The sequence below is a fragment of the Protomyctophum bolini genome (genome assembly GCF_963924005.1).
Source record: "Protomyctophum bolini genome assembly, chromosome: 6".
In the NCBI taxonomy this organism is placed as follows: domain Eukaryota; kingdom Metazoa; phylum Chordata; class Actinopteri; order Myctophiformes; family Myctophidae; genus Protomyctophum; species Protomyctophum bolini.
In genome coordinates, this window is record NC_137867.1 from 23722263 (window position 1) to 23735334 (window position 13072).

The window sequence follows — 13072 nt, forward strand, 5'->3', positions numbered from 1 at the left end:
CGTGGGATAAAAGTTAAGGCAATAAAAGATAAAAATCATATGTTTAATAGTGTTTTTTAGCGAATACATTTATGACGCATGCCGTTACAATTAATCCCATATGCGCAACAATTGTAACACTGGAACAGCGTCCACTTTCGGTTTAACCCATTTTGGGCTGGAACCCCTTTTGGTGTTTTATACATTGTTATAATTTAGCTATTGAAAAATCGTGAAAATATTTATTTCAGTGTCAGGCCTAAATGGGTTAATAACTCCTGACCTGTTTCATCAATTGAAAAGCTTTAAGTGGTTTATGATAGACTTTGCCTGAAAAAAGGAAAGTGTGAAATGTGACAAATGTCACAATCATGCAGGCTCTTCCCTACCTTATTCTTACTTCTACAGATTTCGTCCAAACATCATGCAAATCTGTCGTGACTCGTAAATAACGTGTAAATAAAGTGACTAAAGGGGTGTGTAGATTATCTAACCACAATCTGAAGTGCGAGTGTACGGCATTGATTTGCAGGTGTTTTCTCATTTTTGTCTGAAAGCCAGTCAGTACAAAATGTCGGCATAAACAAGCCCACTGGGCCTAAAGAGAAAATTATCAACCAACCACAAGAACACTGACTTTTACTTCCATTTAATTATCTGTCTGTGTACCCTATAGGTCTACACAGTTCTAAAAATAAAGGGGGAAGAGGACCACAATGTGTTTTTGAGGTTAGATATGGCTGTCATTCTTAATCTTAGCAGAATATTACAGGGCCAACCACATCAGAAACTGGGACAAAACACTGCAAAAGTACTGTAGCTGCCAGTTTACCACTCTCAAACTAGACTAGAGACCCAAATCTCACGTAACATACCGTATCAAACCGCCTCTGTTATTAGTAGTAGTAATAGTGATAGTTATTCCTAGAGCAGGGGTTCTCAACCTGTGGGTTAATATTAAGGTTATTTTTGCAGTCTGTTTGTATTGGGGGTCGGGGGGAGGGGGTCCCCAGCCAAAAATGTTGAGAACCCCTGTCCTAGAGAGTGCTTTTAGGATATTCATTGGTTTGAATGTTTACTGTACTAGTGTTTGGCCATTTAGAAAGTCTTTACCTCTGTAGGTGTGCCTCATTGGCGACTGTGTGGGAGGAATCCTAGGGTTTGACGCACTGTGCAGCAGCAACCAGACTGTGAGTGAGAGCCAAAACAGTAGCCGTAGGGGCAGCATTGTGAGTGTGCAGGTAAGAGACAAACCATGCTGTGTCCTGAACACCCAAAACCCACGTCAACTTCTTATTCACTGATACAAAACCAGTCTCACTATTACTATTTATTAAGTACAAAAACCACAACAATAACATCTTAAATGTTCCTTTCTACACCTTTGAAGGACCAGGACCTTCTCTCTCCTGGCATCATCATCAATAGTGGCCACGGATCGTCCTCTCCAAACCTTGAGGGCAGCCGCCACCTCAGCCGCAGTAACATTGACATCCCACGCTCCAGTGTAGGCGACGACGGCAGGCGGCAACTACCCCGCAAGAGAAGCGACTCCTCCACCTATGAACTTGACACCATAAAACAGCACCAGGCCTTCCTGACCAGGTGAGTGTTGAGTGGCAGGTCTAAACCGGTGTTCACATACAGTACACCGATTTAGTTTGAGGGAGAGATAATTTAGGAAGGTATACACAAGCAGATGTGAATTTGATGTCCTGGCTGTCCTTTCAGCTTGCACTCTAGTGTTCTGCGGAACGACTCAACGTCACGCAGGTCCAGCAGTAGCACCATGCTGGAAGGAGGCCCCCTGGGGAAGTTTGACTTTGAGGTGTCCGACTTCTTCTTGTTCGGCTCTCCCCTGGGCTTGGTACTGGCCTTGCGGAAAACTGTCATTCCAGTGTTAGATGGTAAGTCGACTACAAATTCTTTGTTAGATATTTTGTTTATAACTTGGTTATGGTATGACCTTAGTGCTCATCTCAACCTTTTATTTTCTGTCCACTCCATGGCTTTTGGCTCTGTGTCTCCCCCTAGTGGCCCAGCTGCGACCGGCCTGCCAACAGGTGTATAACCTGTTCCACCCTGCTGACCCCTCAGCCTCTCGTCTGGAGCCCCTCTTGGAGAAGAAGTTTCACCTCCTACCGCCTTTCAATGTGCCCCGCTACCAACGTTTCCCCCTGGGAGACGGCAACTCGGCTCTACTGGGTGAGTCCTTTCTACTGAATAATAACGTATTGGATACAGGCCCCACTCAAACCAATACATTCAAGCATTAGGAATGACAAAGCAGAAGGTTACACACACACACACACACACACACACACACACACACACACACACACACACACACAATGTGGATTTGTGTGTACAGTCATAAATGCCTTATACAGTACATGCATTAAAACAGTTGTTTTTCTTTTATCATCAGTAACTTTAGACTGCCACAACTAGAAACTCTCTAGATTCTGCTTGGCTATCCTGTTCCCCATGGATGCATGCATTAGGCAAAACCTGTTGCCATTTCCGTTTGTTGGTCTTTCCCTCACAATTTTTCTACTGGCTCTGCATAAAGTCATTTTCTGAAGCAATTTATTCATCTACATGTGTCCATACTCCATAGTTACTGTTAGGACTGCTCATGATCGTGAAGTAACCCTTAGCCTCAGCCTCATCATTTTATGCTTTTTCATGTTTTAACAGTAAACAATAGGGGTGTAACGATACATTTGAACAACGATGCGATACGCATGGTGGTTGATACGATACATGGACGATATTGGTTAATTCATGGCGATACGATTCAATGATTTAAAATTGATGCAGTAACAATTTAGCAAAGAAATTAAATCTATATGAAACGTGTGGATAGTGCAGGTTTTTTAAGGGAAAAATGTATTATTATTGATATAAATAAGTAAACACAGTGAATCTCTGGCAAATACATGGACATTGTATTTGACAATCCCGCACCGTGGCATGAACGCACAAGTAAGTACAAAACGATTTGATGCAATCATACAATACAAAGTCAAACGATACGATATGATCGATGCAGTTACTGTATCATAGTTACACCCCTATAGTAAACATATACAGATAATGTGTCGATATAATTCCTTTTGGGTTATTGTTTTCCATAGTTGACATACTGTAGATATGCTGAATTAGGGACTCGATGTGGAGCATCAGGAGGTGACGCATCTACAAACTGTAGAATCATGAAAGAAAGAGTCTAATGACTGCAAGCCTTGGTTTTGATTTATTAGATTGTGGTAGTTTAATCAAATAAGCTGTCGTTGTATGCCCACAGGTCCACTAAGTGTAACTAATTAAGTTTTAAATATTGATAACGTTTTAAAGGTAAATTCAGGTACATTAATCACTTCATGCCGTAATTATTATGAATAAGAGCTAGCAGTTTGGTGACTTAAAACATCCTAATATTAAACCTTAATCCTCTAGTAGTGCTTCACAGGAGTGTTAATTTTACACTTAAATGGACAATAATGCAATATCCAGCCGTTTAAATGAACACACATAAGTGCCGAAATTGACTCTTCCCATAACCCGTTCTATTTGTGCACTTTCAGACTTAAAATAACCCTCTGAATTTCAACTCGGCTCTCTTGTCTCACATTCAGTTTTCCTTGTGATTACTACATATGTTTCTGTCTTCTTTTCCTGCCTCTTGGCTTCCTGTCCCCATATCTGCACACCTGACCCCTAAACCCCTTGACCTCCAACCCCTCCGCCTGCCTATAGTGGAGACGGTCCAGAGCAACGCTCAGCTTCTACTCGATAGTGGGCCTCCTCTGTCTCTTCGCTGTCAGGAGACCATCAGCGAGACCTGCATTCCTGTACCTGTGCTAAACTGGCAGGAGAGTTTCCACAGAGCCACACCCGCCACTCTGGAGTGTGTGTAGCCTCTCCCTTTCACTTGCATCTATTCTCTGTATCATTGATTGTGTGTGTGCGTGTGTGTATATGTGTGTGTATATGTGTGTGTTCTATGTTGTGTCCATCCGAAACCACTTGTCATATCTGTATGTCTATTGGGGCTTTTCCAATGCATGGTACCAGGCCAGCTCTATGCAACTCGACTCAACTCAACTCCTCACCTTTTTCGGTTTTCCATACTGGAAAAGTTGTGGATGGTACCTGGTACTTTATTTGGTGTCACCTTATTTGGGGCTCCAAAGCAAGCTGGGGGGGCGCCAGTAAACCTAGACCACTGGGCGAGGTTCGTGCGTCTTCTCTTGAATCTAGGGGGACGCTTTCTACGTGCACCGTTCCGTTCTGTCCCTGCACGCACGTCAAAAGATTACTGGTACCACAGCGTGGTACTGTGTTCTACGAGCATGACACTATTTGTCACCTAAAATATTATCAAACTGTTTTTGTTGGACTGTAGACTAGAGCTTAAATAGAGCTTGTTTCCAGACAATTCACCATTGTTCTTAAGCGCTCTGCTATATTGAAGTGGTGCTATTTACAGTGGGAAATTAAGCATCTGGTTCCAAAGTGAGCTGAGTCGAGTTGAGCCGGGAACCATCCAGTAGAAAATGTCCATGTATCATGTGTCCCACTCTGAGCATTTCCATAGCTGTTGTTATGGCAAACTGAGAATGTACTGTACCTCCTCCAGCAAGGATCGATCTGAGGGTGTCCTATTTTTTCGAAGGCTTGTTCACAGCATTCAGTCCCACAGCTGTGAGCACAGATGGTTCTGTTCTGTGCAAATACTTCTCATTAGTCAAACGTAACGACCCAACATGGAAATGTGATGAAAACGTAAGAACCATTAGTTGTTGTGGTGATCCATTTCGTTGATTTTTAATAAATTATTTCAGTATGTCTAGTTTGTCTACATCATCTCCATAATGTCAGAAAAGTGTGAAGGCTTGTTATGTAGAAAATGTTGAAGCCTGCCGATTCACCCCAATCAGCTCCTTATAGAACTGCTTCTGATGATGGTCAAAGGTATTGTGATTATGTAAAGTCTCCAGCAGTTTTTCCTCATGTCAACTAAAGTGAACAGCTGTTACATTCACTTAAATGTGGCGCTTTTCCCCGTTCACAAGAGGAAAAGGCGAAAAAGAAGAGTAACGATTAACAGTCAGTCGTGTATTTCATTCATTCACTACACGTAGCTGGCTTTGGCCAACAGGTGGTATAACCTTTGGTTTCACGTGCACTCTGAAACCATGGCATCTGCTGTTGCATCTCAACCCTTTCCCCTCATCATTGTCTGCTCCCCTTACCTGTGTCTTTGTCTAATGGGATCTCCTTGTTTCGGCTCAATAGCAGATGTTGTTCAGTCTCATGGTGGTGTCTTCATGGACAGTTCGTACCCCTCCTCTCCCATAACGGGCCCCCTCTCCCGGGGCCTACGGAGGGCCAGTGAGGCCAGCATTGCCAGCCAGGTCTCAGGAATGGCAGACAGTTACACTGCCACCAACATAGCCAACAGTAAGTGTTGTTACCACCAAATCTTTCTCTCTTGCCTTCACTCTTACAAACGCTGATCCTACACTGTAAAATCCTGAGTGTAATTTTTACTTTGAGAGTGTCCATTTGGTTACATTTGTACACTGAGGATAACACTGAGGATTTTACTGTGCAATCTCATTCACTCAATTTCTCGTTTGCTGCCCAATCTGGCCTCTTTATTTATTTTACCCCTCTCTTCTATTGCACTTTTCGCTCTCACTCAACTCCAAACTGTCTGACTTTACTAAACTAAACTAACTAAACTCTACACAACTTACACTCTCAACTACGCTCAACTTACTCTGGGGTTCCGCCTACCAATAGTTACCACCTGATTCATAGTGAGACACTCACTTCAGTCTTCTTTAGCAGAGAGAGTATCCCTGCTTGAAGCCCAGAAGCCTTCCCCTTCCGCTGAACATAGATATTGGTTTCCCACGTGGGCCACAGGTTGTCACATTGAGGGCTCGTCTGGGATCAGGTTCCAAGTGGGGGTTCAAAGGTGGGTGAATGTTGCAGAGTAACCTTGCCTGAAGACCGGTTGCATAAATTACCATAAGTTTCAAACTTAAGTTTGTCCCTTAAGCTAAATTTTTCCTAAACTGCAGTAATTTAGGAGCATTAGATAAATGTTATAACGTTAATGTTACTTGACACCACTGTTGTCAGTGTTGGCTACCTTCTTCAAAATGGACAACATACAACGACAACCTACCTCAAACCCTAACCTAACCATAACCGCAAGCACGGGAGCAGCGCATGTCGGACACATGTCGGACTAATGCTCCGTCGGAATTACGTGTGGACCCCCATACAAAGATATTAAAGAAAAAGAAAGCCAAACTTAACGGGAATAATGTAGTCTCTTCTAAGAACCGGGAATCACAAGCTTAATAATAATATTAATAATTTAACACAGACAAGTAACTGACAAAATCAATGCTAAACATCATGCTGTGATATTGAACATTATGATGAAGAATTATGAATATTATTGTGACAGCAAGAAGAACACAGCCAAACATTAACAGGAGTTGACAAAATTCAGTCATTGTGTTAGCCGGTTCCACAAATTATATTTACGAGACTGGTATTGGTAATTACGATTTTCTGAGGAGAATGGCTACTATGGACCTTTGCATAAGGGAATACTTAAGTATCTAAAGAGCAAACATTTAGATATCAATGGGCTTTCCATTTGAAGCAAATACGTGACGATTTCATGCAACTGGTGGGTGGTGGCTTAGGGGGAAAGGTCCCCTTTGACCAAGTGTGGAGTGGAGGTTCTTTGGTTTCCTTTGACGGAGACCCAGGTTCGAATGCAGGTGGTTATGCTTACACAGTATTTAATCACAAGTGTCAAGACATTGTAATAAAGAAGACTTGAGCTTAGATTCACTTTTCACTCAATGTCTGTTGTAACTCTTACCCACTGTCTCAATGTAAATGCAATGAACGAGTCCTGCATTTCTCTAATGTTTATAATGCATGTAAACCTGCTTGATTGAGCCATTCCTGCATCGTCCACTCCCTATCACAAATGTCCGCCCAAAAGACCAGTTCTCTGTTGTTTTATGTGAGACTGTCTTTCCAAAGTCACTGCTTTCGTTGCTCTTTTACATCTCTTACCACAGTGTTTTAAAATATCAATATCATATTTATATACACTCTACCAGCATACTCTACCTCATCCTTTAGAATTCTGAAGTTCATCTCTGAACACTAGTAGCAGCTGTTTATGTTTTATTGGTTGAAACCAGAAATACTGTATAATAGCATTTTTTCTTTTAACTGTTTTTCACTGACATAACTGTTTTTAACACCATTCATGAATCATATGGTTTGTATCTTTTGTGTTCTTTCCCATAGCGCAATCATCCCAAATTAACCAGTCCAAAATGAGCAGCCTTTTATCACAGCTTGCCCTGTCATCCCAACTTGCACTGTCATCCCAAAGCAAATTCTTCCTGAGAAGCCCTCCTAAGTCCCGTAGAAAAGCACAGGCTGTCGAGGCCCCTGAATCTCCAGAGCTAGATCTTGGAGACGATCCATTGGCAGAGCTGGAGCCTGAAGCGGAGGCTATTAGTGAAGGTCTTAGACCTTCTCACCAGTTTGAGAGGTGCCTGTCAACTGGTCTGGACTGTGCTATATCTGACCTAGTGTCATTGGACTCCCAGGCTGATGTGGACCAAGGTACTCTTCTAAGGGAGGGAACTTGACTAACTTGCCCTGAGGCTACAGTTTTCTCTTTCCACTCTTGTACTGTTCATATTATATCAAAATCTATGCCTTGTATGGATTATTTTCTCCAAAATGTGTCTCCGCTTATAGTTATCTCTTTCACTTCTTTTGCAATGGGTACTTTACATTATGTTGATTTTATAATGTAGAGTTCAAGATGTATCCTCTTCCTCTGATAATGTTGAAGGTGTCTTCTAACTATATACTGTAGGCCCAGATCTTATAGTTTTTTCCCCTGACAGGCATTTCCTTTCAAATCTGCATTCCATCTTATTTTAAGAGCATACTAACAAAAATAATAATGCTGGTTTTTCACTATTAACATAAATAAATAGTGGTTCTCTAACAATAACAAGCATATTTTTCCTTCCTCTCATGCTTGCTTATGTTGGCAAATAACGATCGACTAATGACTTGCCTTTTCTCTAGCTGCAGAACTATGGGATCTGTGCTGATTGTGGTTTAAGGTGGAAAACAACCTTAACTTTAGGTGGTTGAGAATCAAGGGTGTGTTGCATCCGTCCCTCACTTCACACTCCTCACAGCAGCTCTCCCTGCTTCCTTCTCACTTGTGTGCCCTCTAATCCGCTTGCAGTTGCAGCACGTTGGTGGGGCACCAAGCGAATGGACTTTGCCCTCTACTGCCCTGATGCTCTGACAGCTTTCCCAACCGTGGCACTCCCTCACCTGTTCCACGCATCATATTGGGAGTCCACCGATGTTGTGTCTTTCCTGCTGAGACAGGTGCGTCTACTGCATTACATTAACACTGCTTATTTGTGACTTGTTGGTGGCCACACCTCATGCAAGTTAGTGGTGTATGGTTTAATCTCAATATCTCCATCAGGTAATGAGACATGAAAACTCCAGCATTCTTGAACTGGATGGCAAAGAGGTCTCAGAATTCACTCCGTCCAAACCCAGAGAGAAGTGGCTTCGGAAGAGGACCCACGTGAAGATCAGGGTTAGTAAGGGGAAGATCTACAAAAGTGTAAATTACTGCAGCACTGCAATAATGACCTGGAGTTTTATACTTGTGAATTGTGATGTATGGTGATTGTTGTGTGATTGTGTGCAAATGCGCAATTAAGTGTTGTTGCTTTCAGGCAGAAACCTTGTTTCGTCTTACTCTTTTTATATTTTGAATGTCCTATTTTATACTTTGTTAATTGTTATATGACAATGTTGCACAAAAGTAGCAAAGATTACTGCTCTTTAAGACGACAACGCATCACATAGCAACATGCCAACGGAGAGGCCTATAATGAAATTTCCAAAATAGGGTTTGAAAGTGGTTAAGTCTGTCTGTGGGTTTTTATAAATATTTAATAAATGTATTAATAAGAATTAATTAATAACTACGTTAGAGCCACTGGAACACAGATTATTTTTTCCATTTCCTGAAAGGTAATGGTTTTGGACATGGAAGGTTTCCACCCAACAGTGACAATACTAAATATTTGTACACCTTTGATCCAGAATGTGACGGCCAACCATCGTGTTAATGATGCTGTGTTCATTGAAGAAAACCAGCAGCTTGTGACGGGTCGCTTCATGTACGGACCCCTGGACATGGTCACTTTAACAGGGGAGAAGGTAAACCATCTTATAATAATTACCAAAAGTCCACAACATGGAAAGACTCACATGCCAACAACAACTGGTTGTATGGCTTCGTGTGTCAGTGTGTACAGGTAATGGAAGGAGGTATGGTGTGCGGGCCACACCATTCTTTTGGTAAAGGATAACTTTATTGAAAATATGAATCGATCTTCATCAGGTCAGCAATCAGCATACAGATGCACACATGTTTCATCACTTTTATCCATTATGCATATGGATTATGGAAGTAATCCTTTACCAAAATAATGGTGTGCGTGCCCTACCTCCTTCCATGATTGCTTTATTGGCCCTACACCCACTGTCGAGGGGCGTGTAAATAAGTATGCTCTGACTGTGTACACTACAGGTAAAGAATAATAATGAGTTGTTTATCCTTAATGTGTTAACCTTATGAGGGTCTACAGAAAGAGGAAGATATGCCTAAACAGATTTGCTTATTTTATTCATGATAATCAGTGTTTATAGTTGGTAATATGAATGCTGACTTGGCTGTCTCATTGTCTCGCGGGCACGCATGTGCATGCCAGTGCATGTGCGGACCAGTGTGGTGCCGTGTGAAGCCAACACTACACGCCTGGTACATACCTGCAGATAGCTATTTTTACATACCGTAAGTGAAGCTGCTGGTGCACATGCAATTCGGCGATCAGTGTAAATTATTTATGAGACATCTGCGTCTGATCGTGTACCATTTTTGTTATGATTCTTGATGTTGATAGTCTTCCTGAGATGACTTGGGTGTATTATATAACCGTACCTGCCAAGCTAAACTAGAATGTACCCTCTTGAGTGATGTATATACAGTATACCCAATGGTGTAATTACTTGCTCTGTTATAAATTGTAATTACTGTAAATGTCTCACTGTGAAGCCCTCTGTGCTACTGTATGTACTGTATGGGAGCTATGTGATATAATAATCCACAAAACATCAAGCCAGGTTGGAATAAGTAAAGCATGTGGCATGTTGGAAAGGAGAGGTCACACCATGCCAAAAAACGTTTTATTTTACCAACGTTTCGACAAACGGGGTGTCTTCTTCAGGTTGTCTTCTTCACCCTGCAATTTACTTTTGGGAGGAGGTGAGAGCTATGAAGAAAAAAATAAAAAGTTTTTTGGCATCGGGACTACGAGTTTGTGCGACCTCTCCTTGACTTTTTAAAATATATGCTCTCCTACCTCTTTGATTAGCAGCATTTTATGTAACACAAAGGCTTGATTGCTGAGACACGGTATGCAGTGAACCAAAATCGTATGCAGCTTAGAAGGGACAAATTGGACCATAGATTTTTTGCCTACTTTGGGAAAAGTAAAGTAGTTTCGATGAAGTAGTATGACAGTAGCTATTTCACCAGCCTTCTTTAATGTGTGCATAAATGATTTTATCTGAGCAACTAATATGCTGCAAAACTGATTGTATGACATGATGTCATAATAGCGTGGCTTCCCTGTGTCTATCTCTGATGTCATTGATGATGTCAGCCTGTGCCCAAACATGGAAGGACTGTCGATCTAGGATTATTATTCACAATATGTGAAAATGATGATATTTAGGACAAAAGGGGATCCGGGCCTCAACTTTCCAAAGTCAGGTAAATTATTTGTGTTTTTTAATAAATCTGGGGCAAGCTAACATGTTGGCTGCAATTCGAAAAAAAATCTGAATCCCACCACCACCGCCCACCCATCACTGTATTTGTTCCCTTTTTACCTCCTTTATGATGAATTCCTGCTCTGTTCTTTGACTATATAGAAGTGTCTATTTGTACGTCTCTAAATGTTTTGATGAATTGAACAAGGTGGACCCTCTTGTAAACAAGTGTAATGCTTAATTGGGTCGTCCACTCACAGTTAACAGTCTGTGTATTGAGTCTGTGCCTGAAATGTACTGTAATTCGGCAAACTGTTAATAAATATTTAAATCAATCAATCAATTGGGAAGAAAAATTCAAGAGTAGACTGAGAATACTGCACTCTATACTGCCCCCTTGTGGGCCAGGTTTAGGTGTGTGTGTGTGTGTGTGTGTGTGTGTGTGTGTGTGTGTGTGTGTGTGTGTGTGTGTGTGTGTGTGTGTGTGTGTGTGTGTGTGTGTGTGTGTGTGTGTGTGTGTGTGTGTGTGTGTGTGTGTGTGTGTGTGTGTGTGTGCGCGCGCGCGCAATGTCACTGATGATGATAATTTACTGTATGTGTTGATATTTAGTTTGTCTTCTAATCCTGTGCAGGTTGATCTTCACATCATGACCCAGCCTCCATCAGGAGAATGGGTGTACTTTGATACAGAGGTGACCAACAGTAGTGGTCGTGTATCCTTTATCATCCCAGAGAGCAAGCGCCTGGGCATTGGAGTCTACCCAATCAAAATGGTTGTCAGGTGAGTTTAGCATCTAACTCCTCTTATGTGATCAAAGCATTTTAATGTACAGTATATAATTTAGTATAAGCCACATCTGGAAAATGGAGAGAATAGTACCCAATGCATTAATTCCAAACTAAAACTAGAACTGCACTCTGTCGAGTGCCTACTTGCGTTTTGCTCACTAGAAGGCCATAAACACTAGTAGGCCATAAACACTAGTAGGCCATAAATGGCCTACTAGTGCGCAAGCAGAAATCGCAATTACTGTCGCTTTCGGTGATGTAATGTAGATAGGTTTCAGATTACATACATGTATACATAAAGACATTACCTTTAATCCACCCGACACTAAAACCTATCATTATTATTACGTCACCATCGAAAGCCAGTTATACCCCGCATAATCGACAATCACCAGTATATACTTATATGCTCTCGCACTGACTTGGGCAGTGGCCCCACTGTGTCCATTGCTATATGTGAAAATGGCACTTCAATTATAGGGAGCGGAATCAATGGCTTTCCAGAGCCAGTTATACCCCAGCATTGATACATATCTTCATTACGTCACTCTCGAAATCACCACGGCATATGCATCAAAGCGCCAGATAAACCACCTTACTTGCACGCTCTGCTTGCGCAAGTAAAGAGGTAAAGGAAACATACTGTAAGTGTATGTCAGAAAACAGCTAACTCCATTTTTCTGAATTTTTATTTTTGGTTGAACACTGTCTGTGTGTTTGTTAAAAAATTGTACGTTTCACTCTCTCTACCTTTCTGCTGTATCTCAGGGGAGACCACACTTTTGCAGACAGCTACTTGACAGTTCTTCCCCGTGGAACTGAATTTGTGGTATTTAGCATTGATGGCTCCTTTGCTGCCAGTGTGTCCATCATGGGCAGTGACCCTAAAGTGAGGGCTGGAGCTGTGGATGTTGTCAGGTATAGCAGTCTCCTTACTTCATGGGAATTGGCCTCACAGATTCAAACAAATGTATCTCCAACAGTTGTTTATGTTTCTATTGCCTTATGTATCAACTAGTTCAAGTCAAGTAAAAGCTATTTCAGATGCCTATAAAGATAAACAACAACTCATTTCACTTATTTTCTCTCACTTCAGACACTGGCAGGACTTGGGTTATTTGATCATCTATGTGACGGGACGTCCAGACATGCAGAAGCAGCGGGTGGTGGCTTGGCTGGCTCAGCATAACTTTCCACATGGAATCGTCTCATTCTGTGACGGTCTGGTCCATGACCCTCTGAGACACAAGGCCAACTTCCTCAAAACGCTTACCGAGGTAGGAGCCACAGGGAATTGTGTGTGTGTGTGTGTGTGTGTGTGTGTGTGTGTGTGTGTGTGTGTGTGTGTGTGTGTGTGTGT

At 41.9% G+C, this 13072-nt stretch overlaps 1 protein-coding gene across 8 annotated transcripts in view; it reads left to right on the plus strand.

Moving 5' to 3' along the window:
- The window catches only part of LOC308317312 (membrane-associated phosphatidylinositol transfer protein 2-like), a 52618-nt gene that overhangs the window by 35102 nt on the left and 4444 nt on the right, over nt 1–13072 (plus strand). For 4 of the 8 annotated variants that reach the window (XM_080766212.1, XM_080766214.1, XM_080766213.1 and 1 more), the window contains 13 exons: nt 1101–1220; nt 1370–1584; nt 1711–1886; nt 2014–2184; nt 3742–3894; nt 5284–5448; nt 7339–7662; nt 8306–8454; nt 8558–8674; nt 9190–9306; nt 11556–11704; nt 12481–12630; nt 12809–12989. In XM_080766212.1, the coding sequence (XP_080622338.1) occupies nt 1101–1220; nt 1370–1584; nt 1711–1886; nt 2014–2184; nt 3742–3894; nt 5284–5448; nt 7339–7662; nt 8306–8454; nt 8558–8674; nt 9190–9306; nt 11556–11704; nt 12481–12630; nt 12809–12989 (2187 nt within the window). The remainder of the gene's footprint in view (nt 1–1100; nt 1221–1369; nt 1585–1710; nt 1887–2013; nt 2185–3741; nt 3895–5283; nt 5449–7338; nt 7663–8305; nt 8455–8557; nt 8675–9189; nt 9307–11555; nt 11705–12480; nt 12631–12808; nt 12990–13072) is intronic. The other 4 variants (XM_080766215.1, XM_080766217.1, XM_080766216.1 and 1 more) reach the window with 4 other exon arrangements.